The following is a 13,123-nucleotide window of genomic DNA, read 5'->3' as shown; positions in this document are numbered from 1 at the left end:
TGATAAAAACAGTGTAATTTAATTTAATATAATTTATCGCTCCCTTGTTTATCCTCAAATAAACCAGGATCCATCACATTTGATATAAATATTTCAGGTTTATTGTAAATGTATTTGTCTGTGTTAGACCCAGTGTTGACATCAGACCAGAAGGTTCTGAACCAGGCCCCGTCTGTGAGTCCCTCAGGAGCGACTGGTCCATGTGGGCACCACTGAACTTCTCCTCAGATCTGTAAGATTGAGTTTGTTTAAACACAAGGACAGACAGTGGTTTAATGAGGTTCTGAAAGTGTGAGAGAAACAGCTGAATCCTGAGGTGTTTGTTGTGTCTCTGTCACAGAGTGGAGCAGGCTCCAGAGCTCAGAGCTCAGCAACATCACACTCAGCTGGACTCCATATTTAAGGTGTGTCCTTCACTCAAGTTTGGAGATGTTCAGATGAATGGACTTGTTTCACACAGATCTGACACTGACTGCATTTGTGTTGTTTCTAATGTGTCTGTGCAGCTTCTGGAGGAGGACATCTTCACTTTTGTCCAGAAGGAGCTGAAGAAGCTCCACAAGGTTCTGAGCACAGATTACCCAGATTGCTTAGAGCCTGTGGAGGATGAGAATGGAGAGGCTTTTCTGAAGATCACTGTGAACTTCCTGAGGAGGAGGCAGCAGAAGGAGCTGGCTGAGCGTCTGTGGAGCAGTAGGTCCATTTCACTCAGTCATTTGATCTTCTCTGAGACTCAGGCTCTGTCTGTGTCTTCATTCAGGGAGATGTTCTGGAGTTCTTCAGCGTAAACTGAAGCGTGACCTGCAGCAGAAGTGTCAGTGTGTGTTTGAGGGCGTGGTTAAAGCAGGAAACCCCGCCCTCCTGCAGCAGATCTACACAGAGCTCTACATCACAGAGGGAGGGGCCTCAGAGGTCAACCAGGAACATGAGGTCAGACACATGGAAACAGCCTCCAGGAAAGCAGGCGGAGCAGAGACAGCCATCACATGTGAAGACATGTTTAAAGGCCCCGCGGACACAGAGGCGCCCGTCAGAACAGTGCTGACAAAGGGAGTGGCTGGCATCGGGAAAACACTGCTCACTCAGAAGTTCAGTCTGGACTGGGCTGAAGGCAAAGCCCACCAGGACGTCCAGCTGCTGTTCCCCTTCACTTTCAGAGCACTCAATGTGCTGAAGGACAGGAGCTTCAGCCTGGTGCAGCTGCTCCATCACTTCTTTAGAGCAACAGAAGAAGTGAGCAGCTTTGAAGATCTGCAGCTGCTCTTCATCTTTGACGGTCTGGACGAGTGCAGACTTCCTCTGGACTTCACCCAAACCAAGGCCCTGACGGAGCCCACAGAGAGCGCCTCAGTGGAGGAGCTGCTGGTGAACCTCATCAGGGGGAGCCTGCTTCCCTCCGCTCGCCTCTGGATAACCACACGCCCCGCGGCGGCCAATCAGATCCCTGCTGAGTGCGTCTCCATGGTGACAGAGGTGCGAGGGTTCAGCGACCCACACAAGGAGCTGTACTTCAGGAACAGGTTCAGAGACGAGGCCCACACAATCATCTCCCACATCAAGACGTCCCGAAGCCTCCACATCATGTGCTTCATGCCAGTCTTCTGCTGGATCCTCTCCACAGTCCTGGAGCATGTGCTGAAGACCAGAGAGAGAGCAGAGCTGCCCAAGACCCTGACTCAGATGTACATCCACTTCCTGGTGGTTCAGGCCAAAGTCAAGAACATCAAGTATGAAGGAGGATCTGAGACAGACCCACACTGGAGTCCAGAGACCAGGAATATGGTGCAGTCTCTGGGAAAATTGGCCTTTGAGCAGCTGCAGAAAGGAAACCTGATCTTCTACGAGAGTGACCTGAGCGAGTGTGGGCTGGACGCTGCAGCCGCCTCAGTGTACTCCGGAGTCTTCACACAGGTCTTTAGAGAGGAGCCAGGCCTGTACCAGGACAAGGTCTACTGCTTCATCCATCTGAGTGTGCAGGAGTTTCTGGCTGCTCTTCACGTCCATCAGACCTTCATCAACACTGGAGTCAACCTGCTCTTAGAAGAACAAATTTCATTATGGAGAATGTTTTTTATCAGTAAATCAGTGCTTTTCTACCAGACGGCTGTGGACCAGGCCTTACAGAGTCCAAACGGACACCTGGACTTGTTCCTGCGCTTCCTCCTGGGTCTTTCACTGCCGACCCATCAGAGCCTTCTCCAAGGTCTGCTGACACAGACAGGAAGTAGCTCTCAGACCAATCAGAAAACAGCTGAGTACATCAAGCAGAAGCTGAGTGAGGAAGTGTCTGCAGAGAGAAGCATCAACCTGCTCCACTGTCTGAATGAACTGAATGATGGTTCTCTGGTGGAGCAGGTCCAACAGTACCTGAGCTCAGGACGTCTGTCTGAAGGTGGACTGTCTCCTGCTCAGTGGTCAGCTCTGGCCTTCATCTTACTGTCATCAGAAGAAGCTCTGGAGCAGTTTGAGCTGAAGAAATACTGTGCTTCAGAGGAGGCTCTGCTGAGGCTGCTGCCAGTGGTCAAAGCCTCCAACAAAGCTCTGTGAGTGAGGTCTATGTAAGTATGAACCTTCTAAACTTCTCCTAAAACAGTGTGTTCTCTCCAGACTGAGCAGCTGTAACCTGTCAGAGAGCAGCTGTGAAGCTCTGTCCTCAGTCCTCAGCTCCTCTAGTCTGACAGTCCTGGACCTCAGTAACAACGACCTGAAGGACTCAGGGCTGAAGATGTTGTCTGTTGGACTGAAGAGTCCTCACTGTAAACTGGAGCAGCTCAGGTCAGAGGGTTTACTCTTCATCTCTGTGAGTTTGTCATTTCTATGACTCTGTTTAACCCTGTGTGTTCAGACTGTCAGGGTGTCTGATCTCAGAGGAAGGCTGTGCTGCTCTGGCCTCAGCTCTGAGGTCCAACCCCTCCCATCTGACAGACCTGGACCTCAGCTTCAACCATCCAGGAGACACAGGAGTAAAGCTCCTGACTGCTCTACAGGAGGAGCCCCACTGCTCACTCTCCACTCTCAGGTGAGGACAGTTATTACACAGTTATTACACGGTTATTACACAGTTATTACACAGTTATTACACATTTATAACACAGTTATTACACAGTTATTACACAGTTATTACACAGTTATTACACAGTTATTACACAGTTATGACAGTTATTACTCAGTTATTACAGTTATTAGTTATTACACAGTTATTACACAGTTATTACACAGTTATTACACAGTTATTAGTTATTACACAGTTATTACACAGTTATGACAGTTATAACTCAGTTATTACACAGTTATTACACAGTTATTACACAGTTATGACAGTTATAACTCAGTTATTACAGTTATTACACAGTTATTACAGTTATTACACAGCTATTAAACAGTTATTATACAGTTATTACACATTTACTACTCAGTTATTACAGTTATTACACAGTTATTAAAGTTATTACACAGTTATTACACAGTTATTATACAGTTATTACACATTTACTAGTCAGTTATTACAGTTATTACACATTTATTACACAGTTATTACAGTTATTACACAGTTATTACAGTTATTACACAGTTATTATACAGTTATTACACATTTACTACTCAGTTATTACAGTTATTACAGTTATTACACAGTTATTACAGTTATTACACAGTTATTACACAGTTATTATACAGTTATTACACATTTACTACTCAGTTATTACACAGTTATTACACAGTTATTACACAGCTATTATACAGTTATTACACATTTACTACTCAGTTATTACAGTTATTACAGTTATTACAGTTATTACACAGTTATTACAGTTATTATACAGTTATTACACATTTACTACTCAGTTATTACACAGTTATTACACAGTTATTACAGTTATTACACAGTTATTACACAGTTATTATACAGTTATTACACATTTACTACTCAGTTATTACACAGTTATTACACAGTTGTTACAGTCGACACAAACAAAATGTGGATCAGATGATGATTCATTATAATTAGGACGTTATTTTTCTCATTTTCACATTTTCATGTAATTGTGTTTTATTTGAGTCCATTCAGATTCTTTGTGCATCAGTGACAACATTAGCTCATGTTTTGGTGTCGATCTTTAAATAAAACGGAGACGTAACATTTGATCCTCACGTATGTGACAGTTAGCAAGTCGGCTCGTCCGGGAGACTCTTCAGAGTCTGTTAGCATTAGCCTCAAACATCGCACATTCTGATCAATCAGAATGTTCATGTTAAACATTCTGATCAGATGTTTAACTGTCCACATTTCGGTTTCTGTCAACGCCTCTTTAGAAAACATTAATGAATGTCCAGAGCATTAAAGATTTGACTTCAGATACAAATGAGTGAATAAAAGTGTCGTCTGAGCTAAATGCTAACTCAGATTCAGTTTCTTCTTTTTGTGGCTCAGATTCACATCCAGTGGCCTCGAAACATCATCTAATTATATGTTAATGATAAAGAAACCACATAAAGGATATCAATGCCATGAAAAGGACAAACTGTACCTCACCATACTTTAGTTTTGTGCTGGGCTTCACTGTTTATTCTTACAGATGTAACGATCAATTTAAAACAGGTCCCTGATTCCAGGGCGACACAATGACCCTGTAACTGTGAGGCTGTTTAGTTGTTCCTGTGTGACATCATCTGCATGCCCTGTTTAACTGAAGTGTGTTTCCTCAGACTGGATCCTGCTGGAGCTGAGAGGTTAAAACCAGGAGTCAGGAAGTGTGAGTATAACGTTCACACAAAGCATTCTGGGTAATGGAGTCTTCATATCAACACTGTCTGCAGTGAGACCCGTTTCATCCCCAGAGAAGTGTCTCCTACTCAACATGTTTTTACTGAGTTTCTGTTGAAACAACTTTGTCATGTTTTCATTTTCTCACAACGATCAGCAACTGGTTCATTTAAAATTGTATCGTCAGGAACAGGTTATTGAGGACAAATGCTTTTCTTTTTACATTATTTTATTAAGGGGGCTCTGCAATCGTTATACGGGAACTTCAAAATCAGCTTCATATTTTAGAGAATTTGTAACCCCCCAAACAAAAGTCATTTTATTTTTGTTTGCTGAACAGATTTGTGAAAAAGCCGAGTCCACACTGGTCAGTCTGCACCCACATGTTTGTTCCTCAGAGTTCACAGGTCGGGAGCATGGCCGTATCTACCATTGAGGTCCATTTTAGCTTCTTTTTTTTTAATACATTGATAATCCTTTGTAAACACGCGCTTATACAGACGGAAGAGCCTTTAATTCAGATGTGGATGAGCTGGTTCTGGACCTACATGTGTCCACTCTAAAACCCAACCTCATGGAACCTTTGGACCCGAGTGTAAACTGGGCGGAGGCGCGGCTGAGGCGGTGTCCGCCCTCACTACAACAGCAGCGCCTTTAGCATGAACCGCACTAAAGTTTCTTTACTCTCTGCCATAAAGAGGGAGGAGCCTGTGCGTGGTCAGACTGACGTGACTTGGAGTTTTCCTCTCAGTCTGATCCGAGGAGTGAGAGGAAGTAGAAGCGTCTGTGGCCTCATCGTTCTCCTCCTCTGCCGCTGAACCCCTGGCTTTGTGTCTGTCTCATGCAGAGACTGTAATGTCCTGCTTAGAAATGATCTTGGCTTTAATGAGAGCTGAAACCAGTGGTTTGACAGTGAGGGCGCCGCAGAGGGGGCGGGGCCAGAGCGCAGAGTCCAAACCAGAGTCTGATGTTCAGAATGAGCCGGTCACTGGGACAAAGCAAAACCCTCAGCTTTACCCGTTCACACAAACAGCCTCCAAACGTGTAGGAACCACTGGCCCAGGCTCTTTCTGTGACACAGTCTCTCTGGTCCTAACGTTTCCTCCTCACTGAAGCAGAGGAAGAGATGAAGAGGCTCAAGCAAAGCAAGTTAGTCTTCGGGGTCACAGGGGAAAGAGCTGCAGACGCCTCAGGTTCAGCAACAAAGAGACAGAGAATCATGAAGAAGACGGGAGAGAGAAAGTGCAGCATCCACGGCGTCACTGAAGCTTCTCTCAAAGTCTGACACACTGGGTTTATACATGAACCCGTCTAGTCTCACTCAGTCCAGGTCCAGTCCTTATAGTCCTGGTTTAGTCCTGTAGTCTCTCTCAGTCCAGTCCTTATAGTCCTGGTTTAGTCCTGTAGTCTCTCTCAGTCCAGTCCTTATAGTCCTGGTTTCGTCCTGTAGTCTCTCTCAGTCCAGTCCTTATAGTCCTGGTTTAGTCCTGTAGTCTCTCTCAGTCCAGTCCTTATAGTCCTGGTTTAGTCCTGTAGTCTCTCTCAGTCCAGTCCTTATAGTCCTGGTTTCGTCCTGTAGTCTCTCTCAGTCCAGTCCTTATAGTCCTGGTTTAGTCCTGTAGTCTCACTCAGTCCAGGTCCAGTCCTTATAGTCCTGGTTTAGTCCTGTAGTCTCTCTCAGTCCAGTCCTTATAGTCCTGGTTTCGTCCTGTAGTCTCTCTCAGTCCAGTCCTTATAGTCCTGGTTTAGTCCTGTAGTCTCTCTCAGTCCAGTCCTTATAGTCCTGGTTTAGTCCTGTAGTCTCTCTCAGTCCAGTCCTTATAGTCCTGGTTTAGTCCTGTAGTCTCTCTCAGCCCAGTCCTTATAGTCCTGGTTTAGTCCTGTAGTCTCTCTCAGTCCAGTTCTTATAGTCCTGGTTTAGTCCTGTAGTCTCTCTCAGTCCAGTCCTTATAGTCCTGGTTTAGTCCTGTAGTCTCTCTCAGTCCAGTCCTTATAGTCCTGGTTTAGTCCTGTAGTCTCTCTCAGTCCAGTCCTTATAGTCCTGGTTTAGTCCTGTAGTCTCACTCAGTCCAGTCCTTATAGTCCTGGTTTAGTCCTGTAGTCTCTCTCAGTCCAGTCCTTATAGTCCTGGTTTAGTCCTGTAGTCTCACTCAGTCCAGTCCTTATAGTCCTGGTTTAGTCCTGTAGTCTCACTCAGTCCAGTCCTTATAGTCCTGGTTTAGTCCTGTAGTCTCACTCAGTCCAGTCCTTATAGTCCTGGTTTAGTCCTGTAGTCTCTCTCAGTCCAGTCCTTATAGTCCTGGTTTAGTCCTGTAGTCTCTCTCAGTCCAGTCCTTATAGTCCTGGTTTAGTCTGTGAACCTGTTCATAACAAAGGCAATAAAACCTGTTCTGATTCTGAGTTAGTCCTCGTGTCCGTCAGTCCAGGTCTAGACAAGGATTTGAAATAAGTGTTTAAATAAAGCTTTATATTAAAGTTAAATTGCATGTTTTAATCTGAGAGAGAGTGAGCTTGAGAGGTGAGGCTGATCAAGCAGTAATGCTGTAATATACAGGAACATAATCATAATGCATTAGTCTCATTCACTCTATACTTGGTGGTGGTAAGGCAAGGCAAGTTTATTTGTAGAGCACAATTCATACACAAGGCAATGCAAAGTGCTTCCCAGTTGCATAAATACAAGAAAACAAATAGAATCAATAAAAACATCAACATACAATTTATCAATTACAGTAAAAGGCAAGAGTGCAGATAAAATACTTTCAGTCACATGCTCGGGCAAAAAGAACTCTTTTCAGCCTGGATTTGAACATTGTCAGAGTCGAGGCCTGTCTCATGTCCTCATGAAGACTGTTCCAGATTTGAGCTGCATGAAACTGAAACGCAGCCTCACCGTGTTTAGTCCTGACTCTGGAACCACCAGGAGGCCCCTCCCTGAGATGGTTCATACGGCTCTAACATGTCAGAGATGTACTTTGGAGCTAAACCATGAAAAGACTTGTAACAAGCAGAGCTGTTTTAAAGTCTATTCTCTGAGTGACAGGAAGCCAGTGCAGAGACCGGAGCACTGGACTAATATGGTCGTATTTCCTGGTTCTTGTCAGGACTCGAGCAGCAGCTACTAAGCTACTCTTGTAGCCACAGCTGCCCTGGGGTAGACTGATGAAAGCGAGGCAGCCAACTTGCGCAACCTGTATGTCCGACCACGACCACTCACTACATTTACTTGGGCTGTTCCCAAAACGTCCCCACACAGCTCCGCCCACTGTTACACAGCCCCGCCCCCATCAGACCTCCTGCTGAGGAGCTTTGGATCATCTTTAAACTCCAGATGAATTCCCCGACGTGCTCCACTCTGTGAAAGAGCTTTACCGATGAGCTTCTATTCATTAAACCTGAAACTCTGAGTCATGAACCACAGAGACGTGTTTAATGAGCGTCGTCACAGTCTTGAACTTGAAGAAAGTCATTTGAGAATTAGAACAAAAAATACATTTATTATTTAGAAAAGAAACAAGTCTTTAAATATTCTTATATCAGTAATTTACAGGAACTAAACTAAAGTTACACCTTCATGAGTCTGAGACGTGTTTTGTTCCTGATAAAGCACTTTCTAAGAGTTTAAATGTAAATGTTCATTATGTTTCTTTATCTGCGACAGCGCGACACAAACAAGAATTCAAGTTTTAATACGAAAGAAAATGTTTGTTAAATGTGACTTCAGAACATTCCAGGTTATGTGTGGCTACGTCACAAGAGAAACTAAACTGAAACATAAATAAATGAGCTCAGCTTCACTCAGACGATCCTGTGAAGCCTTTGGAACAGAAGCATTTTTACAGAAACAATCATTAAAGCTCCTGTTTTATTCTATTGTCGGGGTGAAATGTTACAAACTGTGGCTTAAAAATGTGCAGTTTCATTATTTTTGAATTCTTAAGTGAAGCAATAATTAAATCGATCATGTATTTTTTGATATTCATGTTTGAATCTTTGAGTCCATTTCAAATCAATATAAATGTCGTTCTCCTCTAAAGAGTGAACAGGGACTAACTGCTGCTGTGTTTTCTCTCCATCAGATTTCACTGAACTCTCTCTGGATCCAAACACAGCTCAGAGGAACCTCAAACTGTCTGACAGCAACAAGAAGGCCACACGTGTGAGAGAAGATCAGTCATATCCAGATCATCAGGACAGATTTGAGTACTGGTCTCAGCTTCTGTGTGACTCTGGTCTGACTGGGCGCTGTTACTGGGAGGTCCAGTGGAGAGGAGAGGTTTATATATCAGTGTCTTACAGAAGAATCAGGAGGAAAGGAGGAAGTGATGACAGTTTGTTTGGACTCAATGATCAGTCCTGGAGTCTGTTCTGCTCCAAAGATGGTTTCTCTGTTTGGCATAAAAAGAAAGAAACCCCCCTCCCTCAGCGCTGCTCCTCCTCTGGGACAGTAGGGGTGTATGTGGACTGTGCTGCTGGCTCTCTGTCCTTCTACACAGTCTCCTCTGAGGAACTGATCCACCTCCACACCTTCAACACCACCTTCACTCACACCCTGAGCCCTGGGTTTAGGCTCAGGACTTACGACTCCTCAGTGACTCTGTCAGACTGAGGATCAGAGTCTCAATTATACAGATAAGCTTCAGTCACATGACCTTTTCCTGACATTCCTTTCCCAGTTCATTGATTAAACAAAGTAAATCATTAGAGATGTTGGAAAATCTCCTTCAGATAAATAAATAAAATAACTAAACTGTATGAAGGGAAACTCTCGGTCACGTCTTTGTCTTTTTCAAAATCCTTTTGTTCCAGAATCCTGAGTTCAACATCTGTCATTAAAACCACTCAATAAATGAATGAATAACATTGATTTAAATATGTGACCAATGCAAAGTGGATTTATTATTTGCACATGTTCAACTTTTTAAAGCAGATGGAGAAATGTGAAAGTAAATAATAAACTCGTAACTTCTATTAATGTGTCGTTAATTTGTAAGTTACAAGCATCCTGACCAGCTCCATCACTGTATGGTTCTTCTACAGAGGGACTATAGAGAGCATCCTGACCAGCTCCATCACTGTGAGGTTCTTCTACAGAAGGACTATAGAGAGCATCCTGACCAGCTCCATCACACTGCCTCCTGCTGAAGGAGCCTCCAGTGCATCGTGAGAGCAGCAGAGAAGATCTGTGGAGCTCCTCTCCCCTCTATTAAGGAGATGTACTCGACCCGTCTCACCCACAAAGCCGTCAGAATCACCAGGGACTCTTCGCACCATCACACAGTCTCTTCAAGGTAACGCCTTCAGGGAGGAGACTGCGGAATCTACGGGTCAGTTCCAGTCGACTGAGGAGCAGTTTCGTACACAGGGCCATCGGGAAGCTGAACTCCCTGCCCTCCCTCATTCCAAAGCAAAAAGTCTCTGTCAATTTCTATCCTGGAGAAGATAGATCGGCCGATATTGTAAAATCCACAAAAATCTGCCTTGTATATCAGTTGATTGGCTTTCCCTGCTGATTGAACCGCCTCCATGGTACAGGCATCATGCTGACCACCCATAGGCTACAGCCGCCGGGTCATTTAAGGGTTAAAGATGCACTAATGTCAGTTTGGTTGGACTAATTATAAAATGACTTTTTCACAACAGCAGAATGGCCAGATCATGACTGTTTTATTTGTTATGTTGTTTTTATTTGTTTAGGATGCACCAGAATGCAGGAAAATTAGCATGTTGTGTTTGTTGCTGCTGCTCTGCTGGTGTGCACATGCAGCCACTATCGCCAAAAATGCCTTTAAATTGGCTTGTAAGTGGTTTGTAAGTGGCCCGCCCATCCTCCGTGAAAATATCCAGAGTTCTTTGCCTGGCAGCATGTTGGATTTTCCAAATTTCCCCCTTCATTCACAAAAGCCACAGTTTTAGACTCGTACGAACTTATCTTAACCCTCTGTCACCGAAAGATGTTTTAATTTGGACGTTTTTGGCTGCAAATGCAGCTTTTTCTGGACTGTACAATCACAGGAAGTTCAGTTCGGCACTTTCCTGTCCGTCTCTCTCTGTGTTCCTCGTGCTATATGGGTCTCACCAAAATATTGCTTCATACATCGAGGGTGTTTCGGGGCTGGAGCACCCTCTCAACAAATCTTTGGGCGGCCAGGTGAATTTACCCTGATTACAAAATGATTCAATATATTTTTGCCGAAACTGTAATTCTGTTTTCTGCAAATTCACCAGTGCGGTCTTTCATAAGATTAATGAGCTGCGTCTCTCACAGCCTGTACAGCTCCGTTGGTAGAGTGCTGGGTTCCCATCCATAAGATGACTGGATCGATTCCAACATTGACTCGGCCCTTACTGGGAAGAACATGAATCACCGCCTATGGTGTGGGGGGGTGGTGGGACCAAATTTCTGGGAATTTAGAGAAGCCTCGCTCTCATCAGGCCCTTGTTTGTCTGGACTTTCAGCTCTCAGTGATCGCGTGGTCATCTCAGGTTTAAGCAGTTGCTAGTCCAAACACAGCCTTGACACTTTTCTAATGCTTTCTCCTTTTAGATGGGCCATTGCACACTTCATCCGAGCCTAAAACACATGACCGTAGGTAAGATATTTGTCAGTTCGGCTGTCACATATCCTATACCTGTGTCCTGTCATAGATAGAGCGTTGGGTTCCAAACCATGAGACGGCTGGATCAATTCTGACCTTGCCTCTGTTTTTTTTTCTTTTTTCTTTAACTCTGTGCCTACTCGGAAGAACATGCATCGGCAAACCATGGTCCCACCCTCATGAAAAACAGGGAAAGAACGCTTTCACAATATGCAGAACTAAAGAAAAAGAAATGGGGAGATAGTAGGGAAACAATTGAGGCAAACACTGGGGACAATGTCGAAAACGAAAAAATGTATGAGGGCGACATGACCTGAAATGACCTGCACCTTGTTTATCGTTTTGTTTAATGCTTAGTTTACTTTTGGGTATTTGTAGGTTATTTGGTCGTACACCAGCGTTTGTTATTAGCTTTTAATGTTTTAGTGCTTGGTGTACGGGGGACAGACACAGTCTTTATTTGCTCTGGTATTTGTATTAAGTTATTTGGACGCACACCAGCGTTTGTTTTGTTAGCTTTTGATATTTTAGTCTTTGGTTTACGGAGGACAGACACAGTCTTCATTTGTTCTGGAGAATCTACACACTTGATTTGTGACAATCCGGGAGCAGGGTTGGTGGTTGCAGAGGAGCGTTCTTTTTTGTTTCAACTGGGTCACACTCAGTAGAGGTCAGATATATAACTATGCATTTTAATTAAATATGCTAAAAGTAAAACACAGCCTTAATCACAGCTTTCTATTGACGGATTTTCATTTATTTTATACATATATTCAATAAAAAACAACACTTGACAGACCAAAGTGCTTTACATAAAAACACAGGGAAGAAACATTCTGTATAAAATGACATCGAAGATATTTGAAGATTCAAAGATTCTAAAGATTTTATTGTAATTTCTCTCAAGTCCTTGGTGTGTGTGTGTGTGTGGTCTTGTACTCACTGCATTATGAGGACCAGTTTGAGCGTTTAACCAACAGAGTGAGGACATTTTTGTAAAGTGAGGACATTTTAGGTGGTCCTCACTTATTTGAAGAACGGTTTGAAGGTCAAGATGTGGTTTTAGGGTTAGGGTTAGACTTGGGTTTAGATTAAGGTTAGAGTTAGGTGCTTAAGGTTGGGGTTCGGGTCTGGGTAATACATTATGTCTATGAGCGTCCTCACAAAGATAGAAGTACAAGATTGTGTGTGTGTGTGGGGAGGGGTTCAGCTTCCTGATGTCCTGGTGAATGCCATACCGCCTTTGCTCGGCCCAATCCCGTCAGATCTTGGATCCTAAGCAGGAAGGGCCTGGTCGGTACTTGGATGTGAGACCGTTTGGGAACACCAGGAAGCCATGGTGAATGTGGTGAGTGAGTGAGTGAGTGAGTGAGTGAGTGAGTGAGTGAGTGAGTGAGTGAGTGAGTGAGTGAGTGAGTGAGTGAGTGAGTGAGTGAGTGAGTGGTGGTCGGAGGGGCAAATGGCACAGACTGGTTGCCTCCCAAAGCACACGGGGTTAAAGTGAGTTAAAGTGATATTTTTATAGACTGAAGAAGCCTTTGTGCACTCATTTGGAGAGCTGGGAAGTGGACACAATAGCCAGCGGCGCGTCAGCCATAGCCATCGGTCACACATCTCTGTGGCTTCTAAACTGGCCACTAAAATCACCAAACTAATCCTAAAACTACACAAACACCAAAGTAAAGCAGCATAAGCAGAAAGAACAGCTAAAATGGAATAAACCCGGTCCACTGCTGGCATTGTTGGGATCATTGGCATTGTT

At 43.9% G+C, this 13,123-nt stretch overlaps 1 protein-coding gene across 1 annotated transcript in view; it reads left to right on the top strand.

The window, feature by feature from the left end:
• The window catches only part of LOC306960547 (uncharacterized protein), a gene marked incomplete at both ends in the record, with an annotated part of 37,563 nt that extends 26,223 nt beyond the window's left edge, over window positions 1–11,340 (top strand). Inside the window, 5 exons of the mRNA XM_079552980.1 lie at window positions 528–693; window positions 761–2,543; window positions 2,608–2,775; window positions 2,846–3,019; window positions 11,310–11,340. Of these exons, the coding sequence (XP_079409106.1) occupies window positions 528–693; window positions 761–2,543; window positions 2,608–2,775; window positions 2,846–3,019; window positions 11,310–11,340 (2,322 nt within the window). The remainder of the gene's footprint in view (window positions 1–527; window positions 694–760; window positions 2,544–2,607; window positions 2,776–2,845; window positions 3,020–11,309) is intronic.
• Between the last annotated feature and the right edge of the window lie 1,783 nt (window positions 11,341–13,123).

The sequence above is a fragment of the Gobius niger genome (assembly GCF_951799975.1).
Source record: "Gobius niger genome assembly, chromosome: 3".
NCBI lineage: Eukaryota > Metazoa > Chordata > Actinopteri > Gobiiformes > Gobiidae > Gobius > Gobius niger.
The sequence above is the reverse complement of the archived record's forward strand: the minus strand, read 5'-3'. Positions and strand labels throughout refer to the sequence as shown.